Here is an 18,845-nt window from a genome sequence, read left to right as displayed (position 1 = left end):
GGTCTGATGAGGGAGTTGATGTTTAGCATGCCAGCTACAGCAGTTCACTATGTTACCAAGGTTTCTGCCCCAACTATTTCGCATTAATATCACTTTTCCATCTTGGCATCTCTCTCATGTTTTGTGTACAGATATGACAGTGGTAACTTCTTATCTAACTCGTAGCGGGAAAGCAAATAAGTTCTGGCTAGAAAACCACTGGATCCAAATCATTGTTGTTTTCTTGTGCCATTAAAAGGTCTGCTTTCATTTGAAATGTCTGTAAACACAAAAGGATGTTGGAATGTTTTCAATGCTAATCAGGTGAGAAAACACACAATTCCTTCAAACTTCTCTTTTAATATTCAGTGTGTGTGAATATACCTTTAATTTGGCAACATTAATGGCTGTTTCTCACAGAGAGCACACCGGGCATGAAAAACAGTTCAAAGTAGATTCCATTTTAAATCATGTCATTAAGGGAATGGCTCATTTTTACAAAAAATAATAACTCAAATTCGCAAGTCACATCTCATGCATGTCATAAAATATGAAGAGCATCTGCATGTGCATGTTGCCATGCAAATCACCTGAAAACCTACAGTCTAATCAGCACACTATTTATGCCCCCCTGGAAGATTATCTCCATTTCATTACATTGTCACTCAGCCAGCTTTGTTTGGCTGAGCCTACATTTGCCTTTGAACATCAACGGCACCTTTTGTCTGAAACTGCTGTAATGTTTCCAGCAATGATCAGATAGCACTTCAGCTATTTTTACTTCTAGATGCGGCACTGGCCCAGAAAAATAAGATCTCAGTTGATTAGTGAAGCCTGCAAACCCTTTGTGGTGCATCTAAAAGGAGGCCTTCATCTCATGATACACAATAGGATTGAAATCCGCAGATATAACTAAATAACGTGCTGTCTCATTCATCCTATTTAAGCACACTAAGAATACCAGCTATTTCTTTGAACCGTCAAAAGGATAAGGAGACATTTTAAAAAATGCATTTATTTTAGAGCAAATACCAAGTGCTTAGTCACTTGAAGAAGGTAAGAATCAAGAGTACACAGGGACATTATGCTATCTAAAAGGCCCTTGACTCCCTCCACATTTCTCTTTCTCTCAAAGTCCCATTGCCCACATTTCTGTAGAGTACGTCTTTCATTTCCCCTCAAATGACTCTTGTTCAGACTTCTACAGAAAAAGTTCAAATGTTCTAACTTTGTGTCAAAGAGCATCCCGCAATTCAGTAAATGCTGGAATCGATGATGAGGTACTCTTATTGAGCAGCAGAAGTGTTGCTGGGTGATGAAGTCGACACGACTCAGTATGGCTCACTCAGTCACTCACATATACACTACATTTGAATATGGTCTAGGTGTCCATTATAAGAGGTACTTTTCACTGACTGAAGTCTTAACATTCACATCTGGTGCTGATTCCATTATCTTCCGCCAGGATGAGTATCCCACCCTCCCTTCCATCAGCCCACTAGTCAGTTAATCAGGCGGGTTCATTGTGTGTTAACACCTCCAGCAGCTCCAGCGGCTCCAGCAGCTCCGACCAGCCTGTGGACCAGGAGGCAGGCAGGGAGTGGCTGAATCAATGTGCTGATGTCTGAGGGATACAAAACCGGTTGAGACCCTGGGGGCCTGCAGCCTCCCCACTGCACTCTGTCAATTCAATTCATCTCCCTCGCTGGCTTGCCCCCACGAGCCTCTCAGCTGAAGAAATAAGTGGATTCTTTCACCTGCTGGAGGTCAAAATCACCTGGAGAGGCAAGAAGCACAGTGTAAGGGGAGGTTTAAGTCTCTGGATAGTAGTTGCACAAAGTCACATGCACAGATGCTTTTAACATAAACATACAAACAGAACCTAAAATTACCATACACTATTATAGGATAGGTATGCTAACACAACTGCGATCTGAATTTGGGAATCGATAATGAAAATAATCATCAGCTGCAGCTGTAGTCCGGAGCAAAGTGGTGGACCGACTAACCAACCGACAAAGCCATCCTTACATGGTATCCCATCTGTTATTGAGGAAGAAGATGCATTTTGTAAGCTTATAAGTTATGGGACCCCTTGAGAATAGGATGGCACATCTTAATGGGTTTATTTCGCTTGATACATAAAGAATTTGAACAATTTGCACAATAATTAATCTTTTATTTCTCCTTAATGTGTTTGTTCTGAGGTATCCTGAGTCTGGTCCAAGGACAGAGTTTCAATCTTCATAAAAAAGAGATGTTGTTTTGTAAGTGGGTCAAAGTAAGGAACTTAAATTTTTAAATTAGATACATCTTTTTAGTTTTACTGGGCACCAGTAAATTTTCTATGAACTTTAATACAGCACTTGAACACTAATTTTAGCTCTGGATGAGCCCCTGTCCTACACTATGTGCTTTGCATCGTGTGCTCCTTGCCTCTCTGACAGCTGCAAACACCAGCAGGAGCTGCAGCGTGCATTATTGAGGAAAGGCCATAAAAAGTTAAGAATGCAAAAACCTACCGTAGCCAGAAAATGTTGACATCAATGCTTAATATAATATAGTAACTAACCAATACATATATGTCTTGGTACTTGTCAAAACATAACAAGTGGGAGGTACTGATATAAAATCTGTCTAAAAACTGTTTTTGCTCATGAATATGTTAATTGCCCTTGCTGCAAAAAAGTGTTGGTCTATAGGTATATTCCATAAAATATAAATTAAATAAAAAATAAATTTCTGTAGTTCATTTTTTATCTTGTATTTTTTGGAAGTAACTATCTTTTGTGAAGGAATATCATCGTGGTAACAGACTCTTACCAGGATGACATAATGTCCTTCACTGTGTATCAAAGTGATGACACATGCTGTATAAATAAAAATGTTTCTTGACCGCCTTGAGAACTGCCTTTGTAAAACACCAGTGTTAAAGCTTGAACCTAGGGAGGACATGAGCACACTCTCAGCCACTGTATCATCATCAAAGTCAGACAGTAGCCTCTCCAGCCTTTTTTCCCTCAGGTCTATGATCATAAATGCACCTGTTTCATCTGATCTCCTGCTGGATTACACACTGAGACCTGATTCACCTTTATAATAAGTTCAGGATCCTTTATAGTGAAGATTATAATGGATTTTAAGCCAAGATCAAGTGGGTGTCATATTGAACACTGAATACAATTGGCATGAATTGCGTCCAGGGACACACGCACACACACACTGAAACAAACACCCCTCAGGAGCACACCTGACTGGTCTCAGCCACATAAGCTGATTATGCAGAGGAGGGACACAATTAACAGTAATCAATTTATACAACCCAGCTGTCGGTGCCAAGCTGACAGTAAGTGTACAGATGGAGATGGAGCAAAGGGTTACATAACAGCAAAGCCTTCATCCACCTGAATGAAAGAGGGAGACACTGCCTCTGTACATTACCACCACTGTGGACAACAATAGACACACTTACAGTGGCGTCAGAGGAAAACGGGGGAATCTGGAGCTGCTAGTGGCTGCGCAGGCAGACATGAATACACCACCCATCATATAAGCTGAAAATTAATTTTAGCCAAACTCAATGGCTTTTCCTGTTTGAACAGCAGTCATAGCAACACAGGCAGCTACACAAACAACTACAGACAGTGAGATAAATGTACATACAACAGGCAAAAATCTGTGTCTGTTGTGTTCCTTGTTACTATGACAAAAAACACTAAACACCAATGATAGTGATTAATTATGAAACAGGACACAAAGTATAGCACTGTGCAAAAACCCAGTTCAATAGCATCAGGGAGGCCTGTTGCTAAACTCAAACATAGCTTCAGGACATACAAGTCCTCTACAACCCAATTAGGAACAATATAGCACCTTGTATGTTGGCACTCCCAAACAATACCTAGGCGTAAGTGAGGCCACGTGTTGGGGAGCCTGATGGCTGCACACATACTGACCTGTCTGGGGCACTTTAGCCAGCAGCATTATCAGCCTCCTGTACTCCTGGTACTTCTTTTTCTTGGCCTCAGTCCTGCCGCAGAGGGAGAGAATAAAGAGTTAAGACGTCAGTAACTCTCAGAAGAAAATGTCTGTGTGTCTATAGGAGTATTAAGTCTAAGGGAACTGGACTTTCAGATAACTTTTAGCCCTCATTCGAGTGGCTTCATCAGCTCTGATGACTGGTGGCCTCAGGTATTTCAACTTCAGCAGGTCGTTCACACCTGGATGTCACATTAAGGGTTGTTAGGGTTACATATGAGTTGTTTTTCAGATCAAACTGTTACTCGTAAGTGTAGCTGCCTTTGAACTATGACTTCCAAATAAATAATTAGTACTTATAATGTGATGTGCTGGAGCTGGCACCTGTTCATGTGTTAGGATCTGAATGAGTCCTGAAAGTATTTTTTAGATATTACAGTTCCTCCCATGCGACAAATACACTATGTACTACTTTTTAAAACTGCTACCACTATGTAAAGTAGTAGTAGTCCATGTATGAATATGTGATATACTAAATGGTAATGGTAAATGGATTTGCACTTGTAAAGCACTTTTCTAGTCTTACAGACCACTGAAACAGTGAACAGTCCCACTCTGTGTAACATGACCAGTAGCCTGGCTGTTCACACCAGTGGTGCATTTCCCCACCACTCAACAAACGATTCTGCTCCACTGCTTTTTATTAATTACACATAGAGCTGATCTTTATAATAACCTCATGAATATTAATGTAAAGCTTTTTATGTGCTCCTGGATAAAAGCGGGGCAGTGCTTCTTCTGCAACAATGAAGTTAAAAGGACCATCGCCTTGTGTGATAATCTGCTTCTCTCCTGCCTGTGTGTGTGCTTATCTGTCTCACTCTCTGTTTAGACTCTCAGATTTATTTATTATTAATCGAAGACGTGGAACGCCATTTTGGATCGTTCGACTTTCTTCTATGGAATGCAGCTACGGTTTATCCAAACAGTCACTAAATTTGTCGCTAGGTGATTTTTTATGAAAAACTAGCAACAAACGAACTAAGCTGGCAACAGCGCGGGCTGTAAACACCCCGTAATAGAAGCTGTTTATGCCAAATAATTTTGAAAGAGCAACAGCCAACTGGGAAAATCCAACGCTCTGCCAGCCAACCAGTGGTGTAACTTCATAACTCAGTCACATGGCATTCGTGACTGTAAGTTGATCATACAACTCTATCACTCAGTCAGTCATGGACATTCACGTTTATAGGGCTGGCCCACGCTTTTGCTGTCCAGCCAAAAATCCAGGTCAATGTAGGTCAGTGAACCCTCAGGAATATAGTGTTGGTACCTTCAAAGTTGTCTGGCTGCAATAGAGCCTCATGTCCACATATATCTCGACGTCAAAAATAACCATTTTGTTTTAATTTACATGTAGGTGGAGGATATAGCTCACTATATTAAAAAGGTGTAAAAATACACTTCAATTTGTGTCTGACGTTCTTTATCCCCAAAAAGTTTAATCACCTTTTTAAAATTATTTGGATCGTATATAATGATTCTACCCTACAGAAACATACAGAATATATCAATATGCAAATACTTTTAATTTTAAAGGTTTAACTCCTGAATACAAGATGTCTCCATTCTCAGTGTTTGTATGCTGGAGAATTCAAGTTTCCACATGACACTTGTGTAAGTTATATGATTGGTCAAAAATCAAAAATTCCTGCACATACATACATGTCTTAAACTGAGATTTAAGGTGAGCTCATAGAAACTTTCCCCCTTGAGCAGATAAAAGTCTTGTCAAAACAAGTAACAATAAGAAAAATAAATTTTTGACTTGAGGCAGGACTTTCTTGAAAAAAAAATGGTACTGATGGTTAAAATCTGTTTAGTTTCATATCATGTCAAGGGAAGCAACCCAAAATGTCTTTGTAGTCCCACATGTCCTTCTCTCTGGTGCCTACAAGAATGAATAATATGTTTGCCAGGTTTAGGGAATAGTAATGCGTCTGTGTGGATGAGAGAGAGGGAGAAAGAGGAGTAAAGGCTGTAGAGAAGGTGTCCAATTATCCCAAAGAGAGAAAAACACAGTCAGTTGATGAGCATCACCCAGCCTGAGGCCAGTAAGACAGATACACGGAGAGAAAATCTTTTTTATATCTAATGTCACAGACAACTAGAGGAAAAACTCTGGCACACTAAGATAACTTTTACGACCTTATAACCTCTTATGCGTGTGTACCTTCTGTTTGGACTGATTTATAATGTTTGTACAAGTGGGAGTCACATGTTGAGTGTATGACAGCATTTGTCTATACCATAAAAGTCCAGAGAGATCACACAGTGTCGCATAAACACACAGACAGAGACTGATGGCAATGATGGCTTGTTGTGTAAGAACAATTCAAACAGAAAAAGAGGGATAGATTGCAGGTGGGGGTAACAAAGTGTAAAAAATATGAACATGTAATTATTATATAACAGTATTTTATATAATATTTCGCTACAATATAGACCCAGAATAACAATAATTATTTCTCCCTGAATAGGAGATGATATGAAACAAAGTCAGGTATACCTATTTCTTTCAATACAAAACTGATAGATGTAGAACCACAGTGTTGCTCCTGGGACTTGTATGTGTGCACAATCAAGCGTGTTCCTGCATGCAAGTAAACTCACGGGATGGAAGTGCAGTACTTCTGTAGCAGGAAGTTGGACAGCTCTTGAAGGATTGGCTGGCTGTGCAGGGCGACAAACTGTTCCCGACAGACCTGACAGGAGGAGGAAGAGGCAGAGGAGAGTGTTCTCTGAGTTACTCTGGTCTGATCACTTGACTGACAAGCTCCTCAGACTATCCTAGCCTGGTGACCTGCTAAAAGATGGATGGAGGTGGGAAGGGGAGGGATGAAGTGGGGCAGAAAGAGAAGAGACCTAAGACAGTATAACTGTCCTGAGAAAGAATAGTGTTACTATTTTCTGTACTGGCTGCAGGTTATCAGGTCATTCCTGTGATATGCAAAAAAAAAAAAAAAAAAAAAAAACATATTGCGATTATTTTGACAGATTTTGTGATTGTGATATAAGTCCCACTTTCAGTAGGAATAGTAAGTGATTTTTGCTGGGGTCTGCACCAAACAAGAACGTCTGAAGAATATGACTTGCAGGCTGAGGCATCTCTGTAGCACCGCAATGCTTCATTTATGATGGTACGCTGTGACACATTTTACCTCTATCAAAAAATTCCACATAATGTGACTTAGATAGTGCACTTGGCCATATTTTTCTGTACAGCCATATTTTCCATTTGCAAACATTCAAGGATGTGCACTCAATGTGCAATGCCTCAATGTAATGATAGATTATTAAGGACATTTTTGCAGTTTAAGGAACAAAAACTCCTCAAGCTGAAAAGGAACTGGGCAGTTCAGAAAATGGATGGATGAAGGATGAAGGATGCATCAGTTGCCATTAAAATAAGACCCTGCTTCACGTGCTTAGGCGTTGACTAAGATATTTAACACCCCCTCCTCTGCCGCTGTGTTCAATTACCTGTGTAATGAGGAAGGCGTATACTCACACATCAAGAGAATATGAGAGAGAATAAACGTAGTGAGAGGGAGCTGCTTCATTGGTTGTAACTCCTTTGAAATTGGGTAAAGACATAAAAATGAAGCTACATCTACAGAAAATTGGGACTTTATGGTAATTTGGTCCATTTTATTCTACACTGTGTCTCTGCCTGGGCCTGTTGACAAGCTAGTTTCAGCAGGCAGGCGCAGACACTCATTTATCCTGCACAACAGGCTCTGGCTGATGCAGCTCCCTGCAGTCAGCAGCCTGTAAATCTATGCAGCAGTGAAGGTATAAAGTTTGTTTTACTGGCTTCACAAAGCGGATCCTTCTTACCTTAACAGAAGCACTAGTAATGCCACACAAATTATTTTTATCACCAGCATCCACTGGAAAAGTGCTATAACAAGCTCAGAGCACAAACACATGCAATCATTCTTCTGTTCCAAAAATAGACTGAAGAGAAGCCTGGATCAGATGAACAGACTCACGTGTGCAAAGCCACCTTTAGCTTCAATTAATCAGCAAAAAGAGGAGAATACAAAACCCCAGTGATACATGATCAGACAGGATGGAAACAGCTGTGGAAGGATGATAAAGATGAGGAATGGTGAAAGAATCTGGGCAGGTGGAAGTAAAAAAAGGTTGTACTGTAATTTGATACCTTGTTCATGGTGTCCACAGTGAGGGCGTGGGTCCAGAAACAGTCGTGAACTGAGACGAATGTTAGACCAGCACTGGGATTGAAATCAGAGGGAGAAGATTCAAGAAAAAGAGCACAATGACATTGAAAATAAGAAGACTTGGGGGAAAAAAAAAGTTGCATTACACAGATAATAATTGCTTAAATCATAGCGGACATTAATTCAAAGACGGTGTGAGTTCCCTCATGAATTATCACACCTGTCCAGAGGCCGATTTTGTGAAACACCTATCTGAGTTGATAATTACATTTTAGATGAGAGGGTACTTTCTCAAAGCCATTTGAGGTCACGCATACATGGAGTCAATCTCAGAGGCATATTACAAACCGTCTTTAGAAAAATGACTCTGAACAGGCAAAAGGAGACACAAGGAGGATATCTCTGTTTTATCTGAAGTGTTCAAAATATTCATGTAATAAACACAGTAAGTTAAATGATACCCATAGCAGTGGAGAGCAGTCAGCATCATGTGTGTGGAATCCAGAGAGTGGATGAAGTTCGGCGGGAAGGCGTTCTTCTGTTTAACTGTGTCTGGCTTCCTGTGAAAGGAACAGAAAACCGTGCAAAGACATTCAAAAACAGTTTTGGTTTTCTGTAACGGTTCCTTGAAAGTAATACAAGCAGAAAAACGATGATCTGCAGATTATGTCGGATGACAGCGATTGCAAGGGTTGGTGATACAAGCAATCTTTTTTTATCAATTCAAATTAAAACATGTTGTGGAATATAAGGAAAAATAAAGAAAGCGTCCATTATAAAAGAAAACAAACTTCAGACCATACTGCCCAGTCCTTTCATTTTTCCACATTTTTCCTCTGTGGGTCAGACGCTAATGGGAAGTCTCACCAACAGACCGTGGTTTTTTAATGTGGACTTTTTAATGTAACCACAAATTAAATGTAAATACACCAGCAGGAAAGTCACTGGCATAATAACAATATTATTAAAGCCTGCATCATGAATATTATTAGTCACACCTGTATTTTCCCTGTGATGACTCAGAACGTCTGCTGTACAGGCCTGTCTGTGTGCATGGATTTCAACATCAATATTTATTCTCGACTATGTGACCCCGGTGGGACTCACCATCTTCTGAACAATAGTCAATATGAGACTATGCAAATGTAGACGTGATATAAGAAATATTACAAAGTAATATAAATGCAGTGTTGCTGCTACAGAAGATGGAGCTGGCAGTAAAAAAAAAAAACATCCTGCCAATCTGCATCCCCATGTTCTCATTACCCCGAGCCTGTGCCATTCAAATCCTCTGGGCTGCCACAGACCAGAACGCTTTTCTAATGGAAATGCAGACAGAGCGGAGAGAGCTTGGGCCAAACCCAAAGGTAAAGCACACACACACACACCATGCCTGTCCGTCTGTCTTGTTTTGCTTCTGTCCGTTTTGCTCTTGGCTTGGAAAAGTTCGATTTTTATCACGGTGCTTTTAGAACTGCGGTTCTGGACTTGAGCTGAACAAAAACAAGATTCCTGGAAATCAGCTAGTGATGCTTAGAACAGGACTGCCTTTCTCTTTTTCCTTTTCCTTTGTCTCACACCTCCACTCATACACAAATCAAACATGTCACCTTGAAATCCCATAGGTCTGCCAGATTGGAAAGGTGCATAGTCAGTACTCAGTCAGTCAGTAAGGGTTAGCAACCACAGCATAGAGCTAAGCATTTCATATTATTTTCCGCAGCATTTTAGAGGCCTGGATGATCAGCATGAGAGGGAAAGAGGAAAAAGCAAGAAAAACGAGGGCTTGATTAGATTAAATGAAGGCTGTCAGCACTTCATCTGTACCTATATTTACATACTTTAATACTGGACAAGCTTTTTTGGGATCTTAAATTACAGCAAATGTAATTGTTGGTGCTCTGTGTGTGTGTGTGTGTGTGTGTGTGTGTGTGTGTGTGTGTGTGTGTGTGTGTGTATGTGTGTATATATATATATATATATATAAATAAAAGGAAAAGCAGAAGAAAATCAGCCGTGCCAATTGTGTCAAGTTTAGCTCAGAATGTCAGCCTGCCTGATACTTTCTCTCTGACAGCAAATTTCAAGTTTCAGACAAGACGGCCTTTCTAAGTGTCACTCTGCCCTCTCTCTCCCCCCTCTCGACTCCTTCTGCATTGCTGGTGTTTCAGTATTCACACTGCTGCATCTGTGGTATATATTGTAGATGTCTGACTGAGGAGGATGGCTGTCAGTCTTTGTCATCTCTGTCTCCAGTGCTCTTACTCCCTCAACTCTCCGTTGCTGACTCTCATTCTGTCTCTTTTTGTCGTCTGCTCACCTCTATCACCGTCCTCTGTCTGCTCTTTTAAAGCTATCTAAATATTTTTCTCTCTCGCCTCATCAACAAATGACACAAATGCTTAAAGTCAGCTGGAAATCATGGTCTACTTTCTCCTTAAAGATTAGAGATACTGAAGGAAGGTGGAAAAGGATTTACATACACTGGTGAGCAGGTGTAAATCAACTGCATATTTAGCTCTATAAGCCAATGAGAGGTTGAAATCCTACTTAAGCTAAGCAAATACATAATTATATAAATATCTGACACCCCCTGAAGCAGTTTAAACTACTTAATTGAAATATTTTCCATTACCAAAAGTCAACTTCAACTGAAATTGGAAGTGTAAAACTATGCTTTCAAACTTTCTAAACCCACGGATGTCATTTCCTAATGTCAGGCAAATGCAAAGTTACACATGAGCGAGAAGGCAATTTGTGAAAATATCCACTGCAGACAGCACTTTTGTGCAGCTGAAGTTCCTGTGATTGTAAGCTAATTACCTCAAAAGAGAGATCTACTTTATACTTTAATTCATCTCTAAAAGATTAAAGACAAAGTTGTCAAGTGGTCTGAAATTACATTTTGAAAAATAAATTCAATGACGAAATAAAAGACCTGCTGTAGGCTCATTTTCTCTCACCAGTTACCCTCTGTCCTGGTTGTAGGTCACTAAAATCAGACTCACTGGTGACATTTCAGAACAAAATGTCAATGTGTGCCATGAGAGAATAAAGTGGTAACATTACATCTGCTATGGATCAGTGTTTGAATGAGAGTGGAGAAACAGGCGGAATCAGCTGTTAACTACAGGAGGACTTACTCTTTAGTGTCATGGTTGATCTGGACATTGATGAGTTGCATGGTACTCTTCAGCTAGAGAGGCGAAGACAAAGAAAACAGACGGTTAATAATTCCACTTCCATCAGGCTGATGATGGCAGTAACTTGAGGTCCAGACATAACTACTAACTCATATGTCTGTGAAAATATAAAGATAAAATTATGTTTAACATGTCACTTTTTATATACATAATATAGCTTAACTAAAGTTTTGAAACAAAAAATATCAGGGCATCTAACTAATTCAACTTCATTATAGATTAATCTGACAATTGCTTTCTTGACAAACTGATTATTTGTAATTTATAGTGTGGAAACTTTTCTTTTGTTTAAAGCAACATAATGCTTTAAACAAAAATAAGACATCAAAATTTCAAATTTTAAGACACATAGTAATAACACAATAGGCTAAACATGAGATTCAAATCTATTAACACTGGATACAGAAAAAAAATAAATTAAAAAAAATCAGCATATTCGAAGTTGTTGGTGTTTTAATCAGTTAATTTCCACACAGCAGATAATATGACTTGCCCAGCTATTATGGTTCTTTACTTAAGATGCACTTGACATTCTGCAGATTACAAAATCAACTCTACAAAACCACAGCTGACATGAATCACTTCACCTGATGCACATTGCCAAAACTGTGATCGGACAAAAGTTGAAACCATTTTTATTTCAAGCCTCAATTGTGACTTACAATTGTTCATGGTGGATTCTCAGCCTACCTGACCAGAATCCAGGGTGAAAGGAAACTAATTTAAAATCAAACCATGGTTGATAACACACAGAATTATATCCATCCATCCATGTTACATTCCCCAGCTGCTTATTTAGGTCAATGGCCACAGGGAGCCAGGAGGCACTGAAACTCATCGCAGGATACTTGAACCCTAAAAGCTGTGACTGTGGTTCAAAGGTTCATTGCTGCTTTACTAAATTAAGTAGTTGTAGTTGTCTCTGTAGTGGCCATTTTTAGTGGATTAAAATAGATACAATATTTTAAATTGGGATTAATAGTTATTTTACCAAATGTCATTAAAGCATTTCTTGGACAAGTCCAGGGTTGAGCTGTTTTATCCGTAGTTATTTTACAGCATCCCATGAAGGCATATTTTTAGCATTGCTAGTCCCAGCGGGTCTTGGCTCAAAACAGATTATAGTGAGCTGCACTGTGCTGCTTTTGGGAGTCAGTTATAGCACTGTGAATTGTTCTAGGGTAAGCAGTCTGCTGTGTAAGGGAAGCTTTTAGGTCAGTGAGAAGCGTGTGAATGTTCACAGTGACCTTGTCACGTCTGGGACAACATGATCACTTGACTGGTTTTTGTAAAGATTCCACGAAATGGGGATTTTATTTCCTCGTCACTTGTCACCGTTGCCTGGAAACCAGTGTATCTTTAATGGTGACTTCATCCTGCACAAGTAAGTGTAAACAAAACCCCAACCAATGAGGCCATCACAGTGTTTTTTCTTCTCCTTCTGTTTCTGCTTAACTGATGGTCATTGGTTTACAGTTTAGAATGACTCTGCTATGTCCCACCCTGACATCTTGTTTTAAAAGGAATTACATCTCATTAAGGAAGTAAAGATACTATTTCATGAGGCCACCTTTTCTCACCTTACACGCACACACTCAAGACATCTCTACATAGGCATCTGTATGCAACCACACACACATGCATTCACACATGGACAGGGCAGGAGGTAGGGTTAGATCATGGTGATGCACTTTCACCACGAGCTGGAATGGAGAGGCCGGGGAAAGTTATTACTCAAGTACTGAGAGTATGCCACAAAATTACAGCTTATTAAAAGTAGGTGGTAATCAATCATAGTGATTCATGATTCTATTGGATTTAATTAATTGAAGAAAAAAGCGACAAAGGGAGGTGAGCAAAGAGCACACTTGAACACAAAACATTACCTGATCAATTACATAGTTTCAGTTATTTCTTAAGATAACGACTTCTAGAGTAACTTCTTTAGACCCATTAATCCCAGTGATCAGCCATCAGTGGAACCCGTTGAATTAGGTATTCGGCAAATACTGCCATTAGATCTCTGCTGTTTTCTTCATTCCATCTTTATTTATATTTTATTCTTTTTACACACTCTCTCTAAGACCAACACCCAAGCCGTTACTGACAGTTGTTCTTAATGGAGAGAAGCCTTAGCACCCTAATCTCCTTGAGGGGTCCGTCCACTCAGCCATGCCAAGGCATCTGCGGCAGGGCATTCTTTCCCTGACCCTTGGAACCATGCCTGGGTGGGAACGACAGGCTACTATCAGGAAAGAGATATGACTGGCAGCAGGCAGCCAACTCCTTGTAAAGTGTTTACTTTGCATTCATCTTACACTAATGTATCTAAGTGTCAATAAGTCTGCTTTGCCTGAATACACTTTCTGTTTTCACTGATGGAAAGCAGCTTTGGCACAGAAATGTTTTGCCAATTAAATTATATTCAGTGCTTCAAACACTTAGATCTATCTGTACTACAAAATAATGAAAACTGCTTTTATTGTAAAAAGCCATTAGACATCATTACCATTAGATACTGTTCAGAATAAAATTTATCCAAAATCATATGAATGAATAGAGAATGTGTTTTTTTTCCAAATTAATAATGAGCTCACATGAGGACAAATTTGCATTCTGCTGCTTGTTTTTAGGTCAAATACATGAAATTGCATCACAGACAGAAAAATAAAGGAGCAAATTGATTCATATTATGCAGCATGGTAAGAGTTAAGCTTTTAAGTGTGGGTTTTGCATGTCCTGTGTTTGGCGTGGGATAGATAGAAAGAGCTGCTCACGGTAGATAAACTCATATCAGTTGTTAGTTGGCTTTATACTGCCACATAATGAAAACATTTGTGAATTTGTTGGTGGATGGGGTCTTTGAATTCAACTCGTTTATCGTCCATAATACAAATAACTCTAACGAACAGGAGCACAGGAGACCACTGCCATTCTGACACTTTTGAATAACCATGTGTTTGGTATATCTCCTTTATTTGATCATTCTTGCTTCTCTGTCGGTTGAACAGTGAGAACACAGAGTGTTTGAAGTGCACATCCCTCCAGAATTACAACTATTCCCCATTCTGCTTGATTCTGAGTCTGTAATGACCTCCTGGAAAGCTGGAAAACAAACATTTAATGTGGGATGCTCTCTTGATCACTTTCAAAGGGAAATGCCATTTCACTGATTCTGGCTCTTGATTTTAGTAAAGTCTGCATCAACAACAACAAAGAGAAACTGAAGCTCAAATCTGCAGCATCAAGACCTCAATTTATAACATTAGGTGACACGTCTTGAAATTGGTCCACTGATATATCGACAGTGTCTGTGTGCTCAGTGAACCTTTGCTTGCGTTTTTACATCCAGATGAGCTTAAACTGAATGTAAGACTTACAGCTGTGAATGAATGACTCTCCCAGTAAAACCACTATGAGTGTCTTAATAGTTGTTCCATTATTCAGAGCCTGTGGGGCAGCACCACAAAGACTCTCTGTATGATCTTACCACTTCAATCTGTCTCTACTGTTTTTTTTAAGGAGGGACTTTTTCAAATCAATCAAGTCTAACAATCTACAGCCATGCTAGCAGCTTTGTAATGATGTACTGTACTCAGTATTGCATCTGAATGTTAACATCATCATGCTAACATGCTCACAATGAAAATGTATCATGTTTGTCATCTTAATGTAGCATGTTTGCATGCTAACATTTAGTTTGATTACACTGAGCACAGAGCACTGCTAAGGCTGATGGGAATGCCACCGGTTTTGTGGGTATTTGGTTATAAACCAAAGGGCTGGAAAAAGAGAAAATTTGACCTGGTGATGGAGATAGAGGAAAAGTTAAAGGCTCATCCAGGTTATTATCATTATCCTCTGAGGAATGCAGAATATCTATTTCATGGCTATCCAACATTTGTTAGATATTTCACTCAAAACTACAAATGTCAACCTCATGCTAGAGCTAGATGGAAAGTTAAGGGATCACCAAAGTTATCTATCTTGAACATGAATATCTGTACCAAAATTCATGGTACGTTGCTGAGTCATTTCACTCAAAGCCAAAATGTCAGGCTCATGACAGCACAACAGCAAAAGTCAGGGGGTCAACAAATTCATTAGGATACATACATACATTACGATTGTCTGGAAACCACAAATCCATCCAGCAGATACTGAAATATTTCTGTCCAACCAAGCAACCAAGCAACCCTGCCATCCCAAGATGCAACTGGGATGTACATTTTTTTTTATTAATATAAATAAATAAATGCATAAATGTATAATTTACCTCTCTGTAACTGATTATTCTGTACGACAGACCTGATGTAAAATTAAACCACTGATATTATTAGCTACAATTTCAAAAGAAGGCATGGATATAAAGAGATTAAAGTGACAGGTGTCTACATGGATGGATGTGCATTAAAGCTAGCTTTGGGGAGCAGCAGGCTACTATGTTTGGTGGTTCTATTTGCTTTGATTGCTTGAAGGTTGCTGTGTGATGAATGACAGAATCACGAAATTATCAAGAAATGGTTTTAAAATAGAAGCATAGTGTGGTGAAACCCCATTACGTTTATGCCATGGCTGATATCTCATCCATCATTGCTCTAGGGGGGGGTAGGGTGGTCTGTCCATCATTCCCCTAACATCACATCTCAGTGTACTAACGTTTCGGTACGATGGATGGAATGGAGAGAATGTGATGCAAAAAAGGGTGAAAGAAATGGAGGTTACACCTTTGATGTGAGTAATGGACTGTCACGTTGTAAATTAGGTCACTACCGTACACTGTGGTCCTGTTCATTATACTGAGTACATGCATGATCTGTGTACAAGTTCTGACTCAAACCCTGAGTCTGTGATGAATGAGACCTTGGCCAACCCTCATGTGTGTCTGTAGGGAATAGGCTACTGCAGTCTAAATCACCTGAGAGTTGCAGTAAAGATGTTCATGGATACAACAGCGATCAGAAACCGCATATAAGCCATGTTGCCAAGAGGGGAATCCCCATTCATCACACAGTGTTTAATATCACGTCTCATCTACGAAAGAGGAAGCAGTTCTGTGCTACACCTCATACAACTCTTTTCTCTGCTGTTCCAGGTCACTTGGTCCTCTATATCGCCTTTTCACCCTGAAGACAGATGAAGACTGCTGCAGACTCACAGTCGCAAACACTCCCGAGTCTTGCCACACTTCCACTGACCTTTTCCAGACCTTCTTTCTACCAAACTTTCCTTGTCTACCTCTTGGGGATGTCCTTGAAATTCAAACTGCATTCATTATTTCACCCCAAAATGCCACAAGATTCTGCAAGATCAACGAAACATCATGCTACCCCTGGGAACGACTCACTTCTTTATCAAGGCAAAAGGAAGCATGGAGGGTATCATGCCGACATTTAGAAATACGTAGTTCTGCAGAATCTGAATTAAAAGCATTTTTTTCATTGTACAGAATTATTGTACAGGCCATGTGATTTTCTCCAAGTCTGCTGTAATCCTGCTTCTATACAAAGGGGAAAAAAAGACAGACGGACGGATGGACAATGTCATATGTAAAGAAAGGCAGCAACATGACACTGGAAATAAAAAGTTTTTCAAATTCTGACATGGGTTTGTCATTAGTAACATGAATGGATTACTGATCTGGCCTTGTGGGGCACAGGCCCAGGGGTGCATGGTGGCAAAATGACCCGAAAGAGACTTTTATAAAAAAAAAAAAAATGATTAAGAAACGCTCAAAGATCACAAAGAGATGCAAAATATCTGCAAAAAACACAAAGCGAACATGTGTTGTGTCATTCAGTCTGGATGTCTTGTTCCGATTTTGGAGGGGTGTTTGTACCCAGGAGCCAGTTTTTTCATAATCCTTCCACGATTAATAGGGTTTTCAATCGACTAATATTTAAAAGGTATTAACTCTTGGGGCTTGTAACACATTAGATTTAACTATTCATTAATGTTGGTAAGTGGCCTATTTTTGTACTGCTACAGGCCACAATCAATTACTGTATTTACTGTTTTGTACTTAACTAATAAGACATTATGCCTAGTGCATCAATGTCCAGGGAAATTACCGCCAAAACCAAAGATCACAAGCTTTTAGTAACACTATAAACCCACAAATCCAGTGAAATCCAGCCAATCCAGCTGAAGACTCCCTAGTGTCACCATCCGCTGAGAGTGAGATTTCACTGTAACCTTGCCTGGGAGGGTTATGAATGAAAATTAACAGGGAAGCCGAGACAGAGTGACCTCTGATCCGATTAGTATCTCCAAATCCTGTTAGGCATCCTCCCTCATGTATGTTCATGCTCCATTCAGATTCTCAATCTTACTCTTAATATCCTCACCTCCCATCAGCTGTGGAAAATACTCTATTTCACAGGTCAGCATGTGTACTAATCTGTGAATGCACATTGGAAAGAACCAGAAAACAAAACCCAAAGATGCACTCATGCAAAAACACTCCTGTCTCATTATGCAATGCTACTGTAGCTACTTTCTCTCCCCTTCTTGGTTTTCTTACTGCGCATCACGCTTCATCTTCCCACTCTATCTAGAGTCTAATTACTAACGACCCTCACAAACACTGTGGCCTTGGATTTAAGAGGCAGAGAGGAGACTGGGAGATTGAATTTAATCCAGCTACGCAGGGAAAAGGTGACCTTTCTGCAAGTTAGTTTCATTTTTGTTGGTTAGTGATGCAACTGGATTAGAGAATTATTGTAGGGGATGAAGAGAGTTATCTGTGAAATGTACGCTAAAACCTCATTCACTCACGAAGTCATCTCTTCATTTATTGATTCATTTATTCAACTTTGGGCCTGGAAAAATGCACAGGCTAATCATCTACCTTGTCTCTGCAGGACATTAAAAAAAGCAGATCAAATCATAGGAACGTAACCTACTACATCCAGAGAGAGAGATACACCCACAGGGGACCCACCATCTGTCACCCTCGCTCTCTTGCACCTGCTTAGGAGGTGTCACACCCCCTCTAAGCTAACCTTCTGCTTGATGTCATACTAAAAGAGCAGGCGGCATGCTGGGCCAGCCTATGACCTAGCTGTCTGCCTGTGCTTGGCATATGCTATATGTCTGTCTCCTCCTTTAACATAGTTAATGAGCTCAAGGATATTGGAGGCCGGAATGGGTTTTATATTATAACACACAAACATACACACATACATTTACAGGCTTTTTCTTTCCATGTATATACACACACACACACACACACACCCACACACACACACCCACACACACCCACACACACACACCCACACACACACACACACACACACACACACACACACACACACACACACACCCCAAACTACATATGATTTTTACTCAAAAATAAAGCACCTCATTACCTATGATACAGACTCATAAAATTCAGAGGTCTACACAACTAATGAACTGTGATTAGTGTCAATGGTTT

The 18,845-nt window shown here is 39.8% G+C and overlaps 1 protein-coding gene across 1 annotated transcript in view; it reads right to left on the bottom strand.

The window, feature by feature from the left end:
• Positions 1-319: 319 nt before the first annotated feature.
• polrmt (polymerase (RNA) mitochondrial (DNA directed)) overlaps positions 320-18,845 on the bottom strand; it is a 45,743-nt gene continuing 27,217 nt past the window's right edge. The window contains exons 16-21 of the mRNA XM_023409667.2: positions 11,348-11,400; positions 8,666-8,764; positions 8,186-8,258; positions 6,631-6,722; positions 3,936-4,009; positions 320-1,756 (exon numbers count right to left, since the gene is read on the bottom strand). Coding sequence (XP_023265435.1) covers positions 1,707-1,756; positions 3,936-4,009; positions 6,631-6,722; positions 8,186-8,258; positions 8,666-8,764; positions 11,348-11,400 — 441 coding nt within the window. The 3' untranslated portion in view covers positions 320-1,706. The remainder of the gene's footprint in view (positions 1,757-3,935; positions 4,010-6,630; positions 6,723-8,185; positions 8,259-8,665; positions 8,765-11,347; positions 11,401-18,845) is intronic.

This window comes from Seriola lalandi, unplaced genomic scaffold (assembly GCF_002814215.2).
Source record: "Seriola lalandi dorsalis isolate HSWRI2012SDOR001 ecotype SW California unplaced genomic scaffold, Sedor1 jcf7180002054402, whole genome shotgun sequence".
NCBI classification, from domain to species: domain Eukaryota; kingdom Metazoa; phylum Chordata; class Actinopteri; order Carangiformes; family Carangidae; genus Seriola; species Seriola lalandi.
Note: the sequence above shows the minus strand (reverse complement) of the source record. Positions and strands in the feature narration are given on the sequence as shown.